At 47.3% G+C, this 18,817-nt stretch overlaps 1 protein-coding gene across 1 annotated transcript in view; it reads right to left on the bottom strand.

The window, feature by feature from the left end:
• The window catches only part of LOC119179415 (proton channel OtopLc-like), a 51,783-nt gene that overhangs the window by 11,994 nt on the left and 20,972 nt on the right, over positions 1-18,817 (bottom strand). The window contains exon 3 of the mRNA XM_075882087.1: positions 5,336-5,450. Within this exon, the coding sequence (XP_075738202.1) occupies positions 5,336-5,450 (115 nt within the window). The remainder of the gene's footprint in view (positions 1-5,335; positions 5,451-18,817) is intronic.

Here is an 18,817-nt window from a genome sequence, read left to right as displayed (position 1 = left end):
CCCAGGTGGTCGAAATTTACGGAGCCTTCCACTACGGCGTCTCTCATAATCATAGCATGGTTTTGGGACGTTAAACCCCACATATCAATCAAATCAAAGTTTTGAATTTCCAACAATTAGCTGCAACCTAGGCAGGAAAACAAAAGGCAGGAAGCATGATTGGAACTAGAATGAATAGCTGAGGTGCAGTTGATTTTTTTAGAAGAAAAAAAACTGTTCAAACACGTTATACCTATACGAGCATACCACGCAATCAAGTTTGACGTCACTTTAGAGGACGCTTGAGCTACGCCTTCAAGAGTAGAATGCAATAGCGTAATCGGGCGTCATGCGCGTCGCCTTCTCAAATCTCAGTACTGTCCTATAGATCGCCTATAGATTGCTTGCAAATGTCCTATAGATTGCCTACTGCAAGAACAATTGTCAAGTGCCCAGCGCGCCATAATACTTTTTTTTTTCAAATCAACAAATGACTCGATACACTACACGTTCGTAAGGCAACACGAGTACCTACGCAGCTGTTCATTCGTTTATGTTTTTGATGATGATTAAATTTCTGAGCACTTTGTAATGGGTAGGCCTTACAAACGCATCATTGTTGTGCAATTAACATGTTGCGACACCTGGTGCGCTTCTACGCTTCTGCTACGCAATATATGATGCGTTAAGGAGACGCCTTCCGCCAAGTGACATTCATTGTTCCTTTCAAGGCCGAAGCTCCATGTAGGGTGTAGGCTAGTCCTGCGTCGGCGTAATAGCCATCACTAGTACTCATAGCGTTCACTAGATGGCGCTTGCTCCACTTCGATGCTAAAGCCCCTAGATGTTGGAAAGTAGCGACGCTCTTTTATCCACGCCGGCACTCTCTCGGCGCGCCGGCAACCTCCTCTTTTTTCACCCCCTCTTTCGCGGAGCTCGCGCATCCCAAGCGCTGAATGGCTGCGGCGGGCGATACCGCCCAGTCAGATGACCCTGACGTCACGAAAAGCGCGCGCAAGCAAACTTCGCGCGCTTTTCGTCAATCACGCACGCCATGAACCCTCCAGGCGCCACGCCAGCCCTGCCGCTCTAAACGTGTGTGTGTGTTTTTTTTTTTTTGCGTAGAATCATGAGCTTCGTTTTTCGTGGCAATGCCTGGCTGTTGCGCGTATCAGTGCAGCAGCAGGTCAGAGAAAGGAGTAAGATTATTTTATATCCCCCGAGGAGATAGGAATAGGAATGCCGTGCGCAGAAAGCAGTGGATCCACAACATCGGGAGAAAGGACTTCGCCCCTTCTAAACACGTCGTTCTTTGCGAGGTTAGTGTTACCGATTTTGTTAAATCTCTAGATAAAGTCGTACGAAGATTTTAATGCTCTTTGCATCGCTGGACTCTCCGTTCAGTTTAATAGCGAGCACATATAAATATGGATATAGCTGGGTCTGAATGAGTCGCTGAGCTTTTTTTGTAATTCTCTGTGCCCTGAGATAGTTTTCTTGTGTTTTAGCGCGTGCGTTAGTTTTCTTAATGTGTGTAATTTGTAAATTAACGTGTGTAATTCCTACGCATGTGTGTGTGTGTGTGTGTGTGTGTGTGCGTGCGGGTGTGCGTTTATGTGTGTGCATGTGTGCGCCTTCGTGTATGCGTGTGTGTATGTATGCGACTGCATATGCGCGCTTATGTGTGTGTGTATGTGTGCGCCTGTGTGTTCGCGCGTTTCTGTACTGTATGTATTATGCATGTATGCTCATATAAAGAAAGAGCCACGTACGCGCTTTTCGTAATGGCTCTCTTTTGATAAAATTTACATCCTGAATTCTGTGAGTTAATTATAGCGTAACATAGTCTTAGAAGCTTCCATCTGAGCGGTGGGTTTTGCTTTTTTTTTAACAGACTGAGGTAAGTCCCAAAGTTAATGGAATGCAATATCTCGTCGTTTCATCGTGACGGAAGCCAGGCACGCACGGTGACTTCTATGCTTACTTTTCGCCAACACAACATGAATTTTACAAAGCGACACTGCAGCACTTATCAAGTTCTCGTCTATACAATGTGCTGCCTACATTACATGCGCTTAATACACATCCGCGTTACAGTCAGCCGAAGCGGCGACGGAGAGGTAAACCGCTAAGCCGCCAGCTGGTATGCTCATTTTTTCGAAGCGCTTCCGCTCGTATTTATCGAATCGTCTTAAAAAATATGTCTGCCATAATGTTCTATGGGAAGCCTACTTTCGTCACGACTCTTTCTTAAGGGACATATTCTCGTATAATGCTTCAAGGAGCCGATTAAACAAGCGCGCGCATTGAATCTAATGCGGCTGCAGCGCGCCAGTGGAGGGTTCAGCGTGCCGTGCGCACCGCGCCGGCCGGGAGAGGGGAGAAATCCGAGGAGAATTGAGGAGGAAAACGCGCGCGCGGAGGAGAGTGTCGCTACTTTCTAGATCTAGGGGCTTTATTCGATGCTTGCTCTCGTGTGACAGGAGACCGCGCTCGCTCTATATATATAGCGTTACAATGCGTTCGCTCTTGGTGCGGTTCCTCTTTCGCCGACAGTGTGTGTGCTTCGAGTATGAGCGACGAAGACAAGATGGCGGAGCGGAGGGCTTGGATAACGGCTGCAGTGCGTGTTCGGCGCGTTTACATGATGTTCTACAGGGCAAGATTTACGGTGGATTCACGGTTTACCGACGTGCCTCTGGAGTTACAACAATGTGATTCAGTGGCAGAACACCACGACTGTCACAAAAACAGCCTTGGTTCACACCTCACTTGGATCCAGAGATTTGTTGTTATTTATTCTACTTGCAGCTTTTCCGATGTTTCGCTCAATGACAAGATTTTTCGTTCGCAAATAACGCCGCCGCCACCAACACAGGGATTTCCGTAAAACTAGTTATTTGACGCTATTGCGTTAATATTAAAGATGATATCTTTTGTTAATTAACGAACACTCACATGAAGCCAATGGTGCAGCTAGCTTTGGAAGTGAACATTATAAAGAGGCGACTTTCTGGCAAGTATTTTCATCTGTGTTACTTTCCTTTCCTTGCATTATCGCTGCGCGCCCGGCACTTTAGGTCACGGAAGTCATTTACTCTTAATAAAAAATTAGCTAGCGCCGAGTTTTCAAGAAAGGAAGCGTAAACACGCCACATGGTTATTGCTGTGGGACAAAAAAGACACCCCTTTTACTCGATAGTTTTTTAGAGTGAACATTTGCTCAACGGGACCTGAGTTAATTATTGTCTTCGACTGGACAAGAATTTGTGTTGTTGACCGTGATGCCAATTCGGCGCTGCATCACGGCCTGTAGACTCCTAAACCCCTTTTTTATTTTTTTGCCCTCATTTTCAAATGTTATATTTCCATTTTTAAACATTTTCTGCTCCACAATTATCTTATAAAAATACCTGAATGGCCTTTCCCAGAACATCACCAGTATCACGCGCCTACACGAATAGTGTAATTCAAGTTCATTTTGTTCATTGTGACCACAGTACTGTTTCTCGTGTAAATGCCGACTTTAACTTATATTGCCCCCTAAAAGGTCTTAAATCCCTTTCAGTCACGGTTCGTACAAATGTACACGCCAACTTCAATGGCACGTCACGCACCGCGTCGTTCATCGAATGGCTTGAAACTTTTTATACAGGCCTCCTGAGTGGACAACGAGTGACCATTTAACTTTATCATGCTGCGTATAGCTGCAGAAAATCACTTTGCTGGACACACTACCATGTTAGACAATTGTTCGACGCGAAGCTTTCTGGGACCAACGTGAAAAGTATTTTTTCTCTCTCGGCTCGACACAAATACGACCAAAAAAATAGACTGTGCATGCATTTCAGGCCTGATAGCGGATCACTTTCATGCAAGTACTGAAACTGACTGGTAGCAGAATAAATATATTATTAGTTACATAGCCTTTAATTTTAATTAATTACTGAATCTCACACAAAACTGCTTTCCTTTATTTTATTACTTGGAATGTAATACTGACTGCTTTGTCATTATGCCACGCGAATTTGACGAGTTTCTGACAGGACATCATAAATTTTGAGTGAAGGGGTTAAATAAATAAAAATTAATTGCTATTCGAAGCTATGATGACAAAATCCCTGTTTGCAAGCGCTACGCTCATCACTTGACAAACTGTGAAATGACCGAAATACCATTTGTCATTTCACAGTTTGTCATTTCGATAATTCCCTGGCGCTGTCGTCAAACAGCGGGGACTTCCGGCAGTGGAGCACATCAATTCACGTCGTAGAAAACGCAACTGTGACGACGGAACAGCTGTCGAGCGTTTTCCCAGGCGCCGTCTGACAGTTGGCTGCCGAAAAAAAGTGTATACTGCTTCGATATCTGGGGCTGCAGGCGGCGTTCGATCAAGCCGACGTTTGTAAGCAGCCGTGAGTCACTGCTCTCGGTAGTAGCAGTAAACTTAACGAGCAGAACAACACAAACTACAACAAAAAAGTGCACTACATATGCGACGATAGTGAGAGCTACGGAGCAGGGCAACATTTCTTCGGTGTACTTTCTGTGTACAGTTTTCTTAAATAGACACTAAAGCGGGTCCATTCAAACATGTGGACACTAAACAATAAATCAACTTTGAAATCACACTCCGAAAGGTGTAGCGCCATTAATTTCATCATCATAGCTTGCTTAATAAAGCATGACCAGGATTTTGGGACATCTGCAAGAAACGAAAGATAGAGAGATCCAACAAATAAAATCTGAACGCTTCGCATTGCACGATGCACATGCACAACTATATACGAGCCCTTTTTGCCAACCGATAGCGGGCATCACCTTTATCACGTAAAAAAAAAAACAGGCCCTGTCTAATCAGCTAATTTTCTTAAATGTAAGTAAACCTTGCACAACGAATGACAGAGCGGTTAATGAAGTTTCGTTATTAGCTCTTATTTGAAGGCACACGCTACAACTGTCGGATGAAAACTGCCCATTAAGCAGTATACACTTAACACAAAGCTCTTAACTATAGCACCAGTTTGGAGAAATACGTTTTCACTAATAGTGCGAGTTGATGCATCGGCGCTTCAGACAACGCTTATTATTACTTCATTTGATATCTGTGACGTAGTGACAACAGTTCACCAGAAGCACTTTTGCAGATGGCGCCGTGGCGCAAAGGCGTTGCGCCTTACTGTACTTAATCAGAGGGCTATCCCGTTAGTTCCGTGACGTCATGCTCCACGCCTCGGGTGCTGCGCATGCGTGGGTGTCCTGGCGTATTTCGATATCACTAACCGAGGAGGACCAACACGGGATAGTAAGCCGTGGTGTACGTGGTATATAGACCTATAGTGATCGCGGAGCTCACCTCGAAGTAGTAGAGGGGCACCCTAAACGTCACCACTTCGGATGTGAAGAACACCACGCAAATGACGACGAGCAGCTGGCAGTACATGGAGCTGACCATGATGAACTGCTGGGTCCTGCGCAGAGGAGATAGGCCATCTTTAAATGTAGTATACAAAATGAGGAACCAAAAACTGAAATCGCCTCGAAACAACGAATTGGCCGGGAGAAACGCTGAATTGAAAAAAAAAAAGGGGGGGGGGTAATTTCGGCAAGACGCCGTAAGTTTGAGCGTACGGACATTTCTTTGTGCCTTTTTTTATGTATACAACATACTATTAAGCTAGATTTACCAGCACAAAATTACGAAACATTAGAAGGAACACACAGACACCGCGCCATATACTATTCCATATACATTATACTACAGTTTGTTCCTGAGCATACGCCGCGGCTGGAAGTCGGACGTGCACCTCTCGCACTAATTAAGAAGCGATAATTATTAGTTTTACGGCTCAAAACCGCCGTATGTGTGATGGTTTAATTAGTTGTGATTGACAAAGAAAACGAGGCCCTCAGACTTTCGTACAATGATTATGAGACAGACTCAACCCAGTGGTGGGCTCCGGATATCTCGACCACCTGGGATTTGTTTTTTAACTTGCACCTAAAGCTAAGTGCACGAGCCTCTAATAACATTTCTGCTTATATCGAAAATGCAACATTGCCATGGAAAATACAACACACACACACACACATACACACATACACACACACACACACACACACACACACACACACACACACACACACACACACAAAGATATATATAAAATAAGGGAAAGAAGTGTATACCTAAGGGCTCGTTTTTCCGTGTTTTAACACAATATTAATGGGATCTAACAGACAGTAATGCCAAGGAATGTACAGGGGAAGTTATTAGAACCAATTGAATGTAAATAAGAAGAAAGAAAAGTGGATGAAAAAATAAAGGTGGATGAAACGGCTGGTTATTTTTTCATCCACTTTTCTTTCTTCTTATTTACATTCAATTGGTTCTAATAACTTCCCCGGTACATTCCTTGGCATTACTGTCTGTTAGATCTCATATATATATATATATATATATATATATATATATATATATATATATATATATATATATATATATCAACAAAGTATTGATATCTGGGGGAAGGTGTCAACAAAGTGTTGTTGACCCCCCCCCCCCCCCCCCCCCCCGAAAAATATCTCTGGCTTCGGTACTGAGTACAGACAACACGCTGTTCGAGCGGTGTTTAAGCTGGGCACTCAAAATACGTCAACTGCGCAGGTATTTTTGAAGTTATGGCTAGCAAGACAAGTGTGATTGGCGAAGGCAGTTCTTCGTGTCAAGACGCCGGTACAAGCTCAGAAGCTCTGGGACTGCGCCAATGCAGAAGCTTTGGGCGAGTCAAACCAGCTTCAGATACGTCAGACACCCATAGAAACCAGCTGTGTCACGCTCGAGGTAAAGTTGGTAAACAATTGGAGAGGAAGATTAACAATTCAATGTCTTCCGACGCGTGTGTACAGCGCATCGAGATCGCTTCCGTGTACGTCATGGCTTTGCAGTGTGGCAAAAAAAATTTATAAAACTGAGTTACTACAATTCCGTACTTTCCGTACAATTCCGTACTACAATTCCGTACAATTCCGTAAAGATGATGGCGTAGGGCCGCCAGAACAAATGTATGGGGCAGATATGGTGCCCCCCACCCCCCTGCAATCACTAAGGGGGCGACGGTATACCCTATCAACCCCCTTGTTAGCGTGCTTATGACGACACTACTTCCATCACGATTCCGATTGTCGAGAAAGTTAAAACACGCCCACACGCGCTTTCCAAAGTGGTGAAGAACATTCTACGCCTTAACTACAAAAGCGGTGTTAGCTACTCCTTTTTTCGAGAGTGTTCATACCGTATGAAACTGCAGATTAGAGTTATCACACACCTCCCACTGCCTGCACGCGAGCAGGAGTAGGTATAGGAGCTCAATTACCCTCCCCTAATGCTGCAAAAGGAGTTGAGTTGAATGCACTCCTGTTCCTGAGGGTGTAAAAGATTGGTACTCACTGCCCACCTCGGTGTCTCCTTCCGTTCCTTTTGAACGCGAGGACAAAAAACGTCTCTCGGCACGAAAATCAGAAAGCCGGCGTCTCTCGCCATGGTTGTTCTGAAGACGGCTGATTGATTGATTGATTGATTTATTGATTGATTGATTGATTTATTGATTGATTGATTGATTGATTGATTGATATGTGGGGTTTAACGTCCCGAAACCACCATATGATTATGAGAGACGCCGTAGTTGAGGGCTCCGGAAATTTCGACCACCTGGGGTTCTTTAACGTGCGCCCAAATCTGAGCACACGGGCCTACAACATTTCCGCCTCCATGTTCTGAAGACGGCTGCCACTCTAAACTTGAAAACGCATTGCGAAAAAAAAAAATTGCGAAGCACCAACGTCAAATGACAAGGCCGCGGAGCGCAAAGTTCGTCTGGAGGTCGAGAAAATTTGAAAGACCGTCGGGCGCGCTCTCCCTTCCTGATGTTTCCTCGCGGTAGGATGGCAATTGATATACGGCTACACCATAGCCACGCTGGCAGCGGCATCTCCCCGTGACGCCTACATCACGCGATGGGACTTTTTCTTGCTTAACCTTGCCTTACTTAGAAACAATTTAGACGGCTCGGATGCGAAGCGCGCATCATTAAACCCGTCTCGTCAGCCGGAGAGAGTCGTATACCGGTATACTCGCAAAGGAAATGGTACCCGCTCGCCAAATTGAAGGGCAGTCCCGGCCGTGGCGCAACAATACCCCAGGGGCGTCGTGTATATACCTGCTGAGATCCATCTCGACGGGACGAGTACATGCGTGCTGCGGGTCGCCGCCCCTTCGAGAAATGCCGGGCTCGACTCGCCAACGGGGCAGGCACCTTATTGCTGCGCAGGCGTTTTCCGCAGATAGAGTACGCCTTCTTTTCGAGATGACATTCGTCTTAGCGTTCGCGGCCCGCGAGTCTAGTCTTTCAAGCTGCCATTGCAGGCACGCACAGGTGCGCTCGCGCCCTCCTTTCCTGCTGTGCTCGAGAAGAAAGAAAGCGTGAGACGAAAGAAAAGGTATTGAATAAGAGAGACTCCTTCATCGTCGCTCTGTCTTTGCGAGAACTTTTCGTGCGAGGGCCTCGCACGTGATAGGCAAGCGGCTCCTTTCGGAGCCGAATCCCAAGCGTGTACAGCCGTCGTCGTGACTCCGTTCTTAAGTTTTTGCTCCCAGCCGAACAGTCAATTCGAGTACTCGGCGTGTGACTCATTAAGACTACCTTCGTCCAGCGTGCTTCGATGGTGCACGAGCTCATGCGTAAAGCGTGGCGTCAACGGCACGGAAGTAACGAACGTAAATCACGTCCTCGTGGTCTGCGATACTGACTAGAAGAAAATAATGCACGAGCGCCAGTTTTCCGGTGGCTACGAGAACACCGAAGTCAGGAGAGATGTACAGGCCTGTGACTAAATTATTTGGGTCCTACTGTTTGTTTATTACAAAAATTTGCCTAGTTTTGTCGTTCTGATAGCCGCGTTCTAACGATGAGTTAATTCCTCAGCGCCATGAATAACACAACCGTAGCCCCGCCGCGGTGGTCTAGTGGCTAAGGTACTCGGCTGCTGACCCGCAGATCGCGGGTTCAAATCCCGGCTGCGGCGGCTGCATTTCTGATGGAGGCGGAAATGTTGTAGGCCCGTGTGCTCAGGTTTGGGCGCACGTTAAAGAACCCCAGGTGGTCGAAATTTCCGGAGTCCTCCACTACGGCGTCTCTCATAATCATATGGTGGTTTTGGGACGTTAAACCCCACAAATCGATCAAATAACACAACCGTAAGAAAAAAGTTATGCCAAATATACACAAGGGTGGCTTAGCCGTTGAATCCCTCTCTCGCACTTACCGAATAAAATTTAAAAATCCAAGAAGGCATTTGCTCATCAAGGCGCATTTGAAACATACGCAAACCGCAGCTCAAAGATCCTTCCACAAGAGACGGTGAACACTAACAGCCTACAGCAAGTTTCTGTTTGGCAAACGACCGTCTGTCAACAACTCTGTCAGCAGTAATTATAACTTACGGTCACTTGTGTAAGCCGCGCATTACAATATCGGTAAAATGCTTCATTCGCGAACGCGAGCTATGTCCCATGTATACAGATACCACAGAATACATGAGGCTGCGTGCTCCTTATATCTGTCTGTCTTGAAGAAAGCGCGTTCTGGTTTTCGCATGACAAGGTAAACGGAGAAAGAAAGGATCCCAGAAAAGAGTGAGCTAGAAAACAAAGGAGTGCGCGGAAGGCTGACTGCTTCCAGCAATCTTTCAGTTCCTGTTAGAAGACTTCCCTGATCCTAACAATCGCCAGTGTAGCCTTCCATGAACCGCGCACCAACTCGCAAAACCGCGAGCCACACTACACTGGACCTGTTGGTTGTACACCAGAAACGATTGGTGGCTGCGCTCAAAGGCGTGCGTATTGTTCTCCTTTAGGGGGAAGGCACGTTTCACCACCTACCCACTTATAGACATCTCGTTGGTCTAGTCTGAAAGAAAACGAGCTCCGCACTGGATGCAAATATTAAAGTGAAGGGATGGCATGCTTCTCAGTAAGGCCTGCCATTGATCTCCGGCTTTTCGGCGTAACCTTGGGAAGTAAATATTTGGATACATCATCAGGGATGCTTGCTCGCCATTATTGTGAAAAAAAAAAAAATGATAATAATACATGCTGCAGCCATAACCCGGTGCATTAAAAAAATGACGTGAAATAACCGACAGATTAAAGGACTGGAGCGAAATTAGCGCCCATTAAATAAAGGGCGGTCACCCCCCCTACCTTCCCCTCCCTCGGAAAAGGACGCCATGCGCTCGTTGCGGAAACGGCACGGAGAACTGCGGCTCGGTTCGCCGGTGACTCACAGCGAAGTGACTTCTTGTTCCGTATCTGCGAACGTGACCGCTTCCATGGCTGTTGCCGGGGTCGAGACGCTGCGCAGACAAGACGCTGAGCGACGCCGAGAGATGCCCGGGGGTTCTCACTGCAAGCGCAGCGTGACTCAAGCTGCAAGAGCCGAAGCGAGCTTCCGAGGAATGCGCTCCCTTGCAGCCGTGATTCGCGGCTTTCGAAAGCGCCGCTGCAATGAGCCGCGGCTTGCCGGAACGCAGTGATCAAAATGGCGGCGGCTGCACGTGCATGGCCGTTCCTTCTTCATCGTCTTCCACTGCGAACTCGCGATATCGGACGCGCGCGCTTTCCAAACAGCGTGCGCTTGGTGTGTTATTGTTATTGCTGCGTAGTCGTTTTACAAGCGGTCCGAGGAACGTCCACGAAGAAAAGCGAGTGTGTACACTTTCGGCAGGACGTGGCCGCGTAACCGTAGCCGCACACATCGGCACAACGGCGTGGGAACGAGGAGAAAGTGAAGTCGCATCAGCGAGGATCTTTAGCTTTCGATATATTTATTCCTTATTGAATCTTGGGCTCACTAAAAGGCCTGCAGTCCACTCGCTGCGCGTATGTGTGCGTGCGTGGAAGACAACACACAAACACAGCGATTGTACAATAACATCTGGGAGGAGAAGCTAAACAGCAGCTCACCCCCCCCCCCCCCTCTACCCCATTGTTCCATGGTGACGCCAATGAACACTGCAGCTGCACGTGCTGGTTAAGGCTATATGCGCGAGGGTGAACGAAAACTATAGCTCACGGCAGTGATGTCGATTCACTGCACAGCAACAAAAAAATGGTGCAGTCGTCCGCCACTTGTTCCTGTTTCGTGTCCCTGTGTTACGTCCAATTGACAGCAATCGTTTACGGGACGTTGGCTACGCAACAATTGTAAATTTTTGGTCTATTAGTGCGCAATGCTATACTAATCTGGCTGGCGACTGCATATGTTTCAATGCCAACTACAGACTGGAACATTGACTTTGAGTTCGCGTTATCAGACAGAGCGAGAATAGTTTTCTCAAACATTTCACGACCCGCAAGCGTTTGCTGCTTGGTGTAAATGTGGGGGAAAGTTCACGCATGCTGTATACATTCACGTGTTCCCTCTAACAACGGACCACAATGTATGTGCAGCTGCTCTTTTGTGGCATGGGTGCGCATACAGACGGCAGCAGTCTGAAGTTGTGGAAGACAGCTGTTTCCATTGCTGCAAATGCGCGTTTTGTTCGTGTTTGTTTTTTTACGGGGACGTGCGCGAGGCGGGGCTGACAACCAATCCAGATCCAGCGCAGATGCCGAGAAAAGAACTTGCGAAGCATCCACGCGACGCGTTTTCCCTTGAGACGGCCCGTGCTCGTTCTCTGTATCCCGAGTTCGGCACAAATGTATTGTTCCTTCGTTTACACCCGTCTTTTCGTGCGTGATTGAACCCTGTACTCGGTCTGGCGTAATTCTTTTTTTAGGGGCGAAGCTCCTTAAAACGGCACCCGTTCGTCCCTCGTCGTAGTCGTAGTGCGTCTTACGTTTTGACCTCCATGAGGGTGCCGGTGGGAGATTTCTCCTGTGCGTTGTTGAACAATAAAACATTCGCAGCGTGCGCGTTAACTAAAAGCCGAATCCTCCTGTCTCTCATTCCCCATTAGCAGCCATTGGCATATACATTGGGCGCTATCTGACAAGAGAGGGTTGCTACGTTATACTCGCTGGACAACCTTTAGAAAGGTTTAGCGAGCGTTGGGCCGCAGTGCCATGAATACAGTGAACTAGTATATACCATGAACTCGAGGTTGTTAAAGGTGGGAAGTATATAGACACGAAGCGCAAGCCGTAAGAAAGTGTGCATGTGCCACCTCTCGTTTAGTCCTTGGAATGTCCGCTGTATGGCGGTGCTTCTATATGTGGAATAGAGTTACTGTATATGCTACCTTTAGGTAGCATATACAGTAACTATAATGCGGAATATATGATGAAAAGATGCGAGATGGTGGTACTTGGAGTGTTGAGTACGAACGGACACACAGACAGATGCATGGACGGACGCCCGGATAGCTGCACGGACGGATGGACGCATGGACGGACGCAGGGGCGGATGCACGAGCAGACGCACGCACGGACCATCACACGTACGGACGCATGGACGGCCGGAAGCAAGAACCAATGGACGGACGGATGCTTAGCCCCACCCTCCATCATTCACCCCGTGGATATGCTGCCATTTTTTTTTTCCTCATTTCGCAACGGAATAGGATTTTACATCTTATTCTTGCATGATTACCTTGCCATTCGCGCCAAAACGTGTCCGTGAGCGCAATTGTGAAATATCCCATGACGCTCGTTTTTCCATCATTTTCGTGTGTCGTCTCCGATTTCATTGAAATAATGTCCAGCTAGAAACTGAATGTTAACATCGGAGAGGGACGCTGACAGCGTATGGTTAAACGTTTTCAGACCACGCCGCCGTAGAAATACATGGGATAGTGGCCTGGGAACTTTTGACCACCCCCTTCCCTTGTACATACTCCTTTTATGGGCAACTCGAGCGGGCGGAAACTCACTATGACGGACGGCTTTCACGATGAAGCGTATCATCGTACCACCACAGGACATTACATTCCGGCTATTGTTGCAAGATCCTCGAGACTGAAGGCGACTACGGTTCCAATAACATAGCCTTGAGTTGCATTCTCTCCCACTATATTATTATTATTATTATTATTATTATTATTATTATTATTATTATTATTATTATTATTATTATTATTATTATTATTATTATTATTATTCAAACTAACTCTTGTAGCAGAACGTTGAGCACGCCCCGCCGCGGTGGTCTAGTGGCTAAGGTACTCGGCTGCTGACCCACAGGTCGCGGGATCGAATTCCGGCTGCGGCGGCTGCATTTTTCTATGGAGGCGGAAACGTTGTAGGCCCGTGTGCTTAGATTTGGGTGCCCGTTAACGAACCCCAGGGGGCCGAAATTTCCAGAGCCCTCCACTACGGCGTCTCTCATAATCATATGGTGGTTTTGGGACGTTAAACCCCACATATCAATTAGAAAGTTGAGCACAGCTCTAAATCGGCATCAACGTTGACAAAAGTCAGCTCAAGATGTAAAAATCAAATTAACGTCGTAGATAGTGCACTAATCGCCCATAACAATGCTTCGATTGTCTATATATACCTGTGGCTCATGTCGGAGCCTTTTGTGTCTTTTCTTAAATACATGTTTGAATAGGGTCATGGACGAAGAAAGAAGGATGTGGTTAGACTTGGCATAATGTAGGAGCCCGAGCGTAAGCTTGAATTACCATTCGATCTATTTTATTCCAAAGACATTACGCCTGCTTGAATGCAAACACTGGGACGCATCGGCCTTTGTTTGGGAACAAAAAACAAGACATTTTGCGCAGAGTCCGCATCTACGCGTATACAACGCAATCAGCATTGCTAATTGACTTGCTAGTCTAGTGACGCTTTCGTGGAATCGTGAGAGTACACGTAGTGCTTCGATAATTTATGTGCGTACCGCCGGCCACACACGAGCTCGGTGACATCCAGGACGTGCTTCGGATTTAAAGAACCATTTCGCATCTAATCCTGTAAAGATATCGAACGCGGAAAACAACGCACCGACAACGACCAATTCAATGCGCCTACATATCTGTTTTCATGTAGGTCAAGGTCCGATTAGTGGGAATTTCGACTGTGCTACAAAGCAGATATCTTAAGCTGCGCAGAAAAGGATGTAAGTGTGTGTTTTGTAATCCTCTCTACTCTAGTCCCTTCCACTGATTTGTTCGTAAGCCGTCCTTGTGATTAACTAATTATATCCTTTTAGACAGACACCCGAGACAGCGAATCGTCAGTAACCTATAAGAGCAAAACTGTCTCCCTTTCGGCTGAGTACCTGCCAGCAGCTGTCTAGATCGGTCAGTGTACAAGGCCTATGTTTTTATGTTTTTTATCTATCTATCTATCTATCCGTCCGTCTATCCGTCCGTCCATCTATCTATCCGTCCGTCTATCCGTCCGTCCATCTATCTATCCTTCCGTCTATCCGTCCGTCCGTATATCTATCCGTCCGTCTATCCGTCCGTCCGTCTATCCGTCTATCTATCCGTCCGTCTATCCGTCCGTCCGTCCTTCCGTCCGTCTATCTATTCGTCCGTCCGTCCGTCTGTCTGTCTGTCCTTCCGTCCGTCTATCTATTCGTCCGTCCGTCTGTCTGTCTGTCTGTCTGTCTGTCTGTCTGTCTGTCTGTCTGTCTGTCTGTCTGTCTGTCTGTCTAATCTAATCTCTTGCGCGCGCCCTCTCCGAACGTGTTGTCAGGGATGTCTTGGGTTAAGGAACGGCCCGAAGCACACGATACTTCGAGCCAACCTTTATGAATTAAAGTTTTTTTTTTCTTATATCCTTTCCTCACACGCAGTTTCAACGAACGAGAGATCCGTGGATGTCTGAGCGCGCGTGCACGCGACAGATCAGCGTTTTGTTGATCCTAAGAGCCATCATGCCGTAGTAGCACGAGCAGTGAAATCCGACCCGGGCCAGAGTGTAGAACGCCGAGAGAAAACATCGCACCCGTCGGCAAAAGCGCACGTGTAAAACACCGCCATGTGCGGCAGCGGTAGGCGTTCCTGACCGTCCCGTTACGCGCATGTCGAAGATTGGGTGGAAGTATTTGCGCAGGATGTCCCTAATGACGGGCGCCGTATACGGACAGAAAAAACAAAAGAAAAAAGATCAAGAAAGGGGGCACGTGGCTGGAATCCGCTCACCGGCGGCGTTTCAACAAAAACGTCTCCGGGGCGAGCAAGTTCGCGGTGTGACTCGTGCCCGAAATGCAGCGTGTATGCAGAATCACAGCTCTGAAGCGAGAGTAACCCCCGTATTCTAGAACGCCCCTTCACTCAACGCTCCACCTTCACTTGGGAAAGCCGATGGGAGCGCCATCTCTAGGCAGGGCAAGTCACTGCATATCAGCGATAATTTGCTGCTATTCTTCAGTAGCGCAGCGTCATTTCCAGCCGAGCAGCGGCGCAGTGCGCAGCTCTGTCAAGTGAAGAGTGAAAGTCGAGTCGAGGAGCGTTGGTGAATACGAGGGTAACAGGCTAACATATTTGATGGGTATCATCACGTGCCAGAACCACCAGTTTATAATCATGAGGAACGCCATTGGCGCCACCGGATGGGTGGGGACGACATCAAGCGGAATATTCGGCCTGGGCGCATCGAGTTTGAGTGTTTCTAGTTTTTCGGTGACGATGCGTCACCTCCCAACACGTGCTGCTCCCACGCCGTATAAGTTACGTTCAAGAGAGGTAAAATAAAAAGCATAGAGGACACTTGAACAGAAGCGGACAGGGAAGGGATGGAGGAGTAAAAGAATAGAAGAGAGAGAGGTCTATAGTAGAATGTCGACGAGAAAGCCGTCTGAAGTTTCTTGTTGCAAAACTCGGAGGAAAATCGTCACTCTAACAGAAGCTGCTCAAGCAGAGAGGGAGAGGGACACATATTTTCGCCCCAACGGCGGTCGGGATTCTTTAGAAACAAGCTTCGCGAAGAACAGGAGGGGTTCCCCGAAAAAATAAAGAAAAGAAGCCGAAGCGTGGTTCTCGAACAAACGCGAGGGGGTGTTGCGCACGTGTTGAAAAGAAAACCGGCGGCACGGGTGGGAAGGACTGGGGGGCGCCTCTGAAAAGGCCAGCCCGAAGGCTACAACCACATCTTGGCTGTCCTGGATAAGAAAGGCCGTTCATAAGCGGGATTTAATATTACAGAGGAACATAAAACGTGTAGAAGAATACAAAAAAGAAGGGACAGGGCATGCGATATATGCAGCCGTAACTCAGGCGGTTGGTTTTAGACGTACTCTTCCGACCCCCCCCCCCCCTCTTTTTTTTTCTGGCATCAAGATGTTGCAAGGCAAGAATAGCCAGCAAAGCTTCCGTCATGTTTGTAACTATATGCAGAGTGAAGAAGAAGAAGCGGGATTCGCATATCGGTGGCTCCCTCGCGAGAGTGTTTCAGCGTTCTTTTTATATATGACTGACCTTGCATAAGTTACAAGGAGTTACGGCTCGTCGTACAGCGCCGCACGTGATATCGCTTTCCGTGTAGGATACTCTTTTTGGTCCGAATTCCGGATTGGACAAGTAATAAACTACTTTCCTTTCCTCGCTTTCTTCCTTTCAGGCTTGGACGTAATGCAAAGCGTCCTGCCCATTCTAGGTTCAGGTGTAATATCTTTCGGAACCACTTTCAATACATCTATATAATTGTTCTCACGTCACACAATATACCCTATGCAGAAAGAAAGAAAGAAAGAAAGAGATAAAGAAAGAGATAAAAAAAGAAAAAGTAGATAAAGAAAGAAAGAAAGAAAGAAAGAAAGAAAGAAAGAAAGAAAGAAAGAAAGAAAGAAAGAAAGAAAGAAAGAAAGAAAGAAAGCAGGACTCGTTGTTGTAGCACGAAAAGGGCTACAAAAGCGGAGTTGATTGCGATGGGCGGAGCGGATCCAGTATTAGCCGATATAGATAATTAATTGCCTGCGTGTCGACCGCTTGACAGGCCATACACCCTATATATACGACGCTGTAGCATTCGCTTGAAACGTAATGGCAGCTAAATTGCTGGCTAAAGCAGCTCATCTACACGTCCTTGAAAAATAAGCAGAAGCACGATTCCGTCACACGGAATTGTATGCGTAAAGCTTTCGGCTTCTATGCCCCGATAGACGAAAGGTCCCGAAAAAAAGCATGCTAAAACGAAAGCAAAAGACTTCTACACCTGTTCCCTTACGAAGGCTTCACCTTATTAGAACCCTTTGTAGGGAAGGGCTAGGGATAATTTCGACGACCCGGGGTTCGTCAAAGTGCGCTGACATCGGACAGTACACGGGACTAACACGAAATTATATTGCTCATGATCTAAAATCCCGATATCTGCTGTACACCTCTTTTTAAAGATGTTCTCTGTGGTATCTCTTGACTCAGTAGCGTAGCGAGGGTGCAGCACGGGAGCCCGCGCACCCGCCCCCCAGAGTTTTTTTTTTTTTTTCCATATCATACAGAGCGAAGAATGATTCTTTAAAGAAGGTGCAAACCCCGAAATCAAGGAGCATTTCTGCCTACGCCCCTGATTCTACTACAAGGCCATATCTCTCCAACCACATGACACACATCACTTCGTATTCAGTGCTTCAAATTCCGCAATCTAGCCCCGCCGCGGTGGTCTCGTGGCTAAGGTACTCGGCTGCTGACCCGCAGGTCGCGGGTTCGAATCCCGGCTGCGGCGGCTGCATTTCCGATGGAGGCGGAAATGTTGTAGGCCCGTGTGCTCAGATTTGGGTGCACGTTAAAGAACCCCAGGTGGTCGAAATTTCCGGAGCCCTCCACTACGGCGTCTCTCATAATCATGAAGTGGCTTTGGGACGTTAAACCCCACATATCAATCAATCAATCAATCAATCAATCAATCAAATTCCGCAATCTAGCGCGCAATCTAGCTTTCAATACAGAACAAAGACGCACTGCCACGCAGGATGACCAGGCAAATACACGAGTGCAAGAGCAACGTCTTTGTGGCTCTGGTAAGCGCATTCGTTCCAGCCCCCTCCATGTTGATGCACTAAGCAAATACTGCACGTGTCTTCAGGCGTGCGGCGACCTTTCTTCGGCGGAATTGAGATCTTCCGCATCATTCGCGCATGCGTTGCAGCACAGACGTAATCGTCGTCCACACGCCAGCAAGCTCATACTGTGTAGCTCGCTCGTCTCACGTTTCTACTATGCCAGCGAGTATCGCAGTTTGAAGTTAAGATCAACGCACTCCTTACTTACGCTATAGTGAACACAATACCCGCACTGTATTCCGACTAGTCACTAATGCGCAGGACACTCCGACGCGGTTTGCACACCGAAGCGATATGGCGCCATTTTCTCGGACTGCAGCTAACACGTCGGTCCTGTTACCCACGAGGTCATCGTTGTTCTCTCTTAAGGCACCTGGCGGACAGCTCGCATAAGCACCCTAATTTTAGGCTTTTGCACACGTATAGTCAGTAGACAAACGAGAGTCAGCCTAAACTTTCGCAGTAAGTGCATGATTTCCTTACCTATTCATTGCCTTTGTGGGTGGTCAGCGAAGGCACGAATCATTACCGACGTACCGTAGAGGAAACGCGTTCAAGGAATAGATCCCCTGCAGCCATTCGTCGACCAGGTTGCTCTGGAGGGATTCATTACACTGTCAGGAATGCTACACTGCTCGAACGCTTTCTAGCAATGCTATCGGGTTGCAGAAAACGCTTGTCACGACTGTGAATTTCGCTACGGGGATGCATCAAGGATGCGGGCAAGGACTCGCTGTTCCAGGCAACAAAACTGGCACCTGCCTCGCAGCACGAGCGACACGCTTATGTCGCGACGAGAAACAGCCCACCGCCGGTTTCTCGATTGCGAG

This window comes from Rhipicephalus microplus, chromosome 2, assembly GCF_043290135.1.
Source record: "Rhipicephalus microplus isolate Deutch F79 chromosome 2, USDA_Rmic, whole genome shotgun sequence".
Lineage (NCBI taxonomy): Eukaryota > Metazoa > Arthropoda > Arachnida > Ixodida > Ixodidae > Rhipicephalus > Rhipicephalus microplus.
Note: the sequence above shows the minus strand (reverse complement) of the source record. Positions and strands in the feature narration are given on the sequence as shown.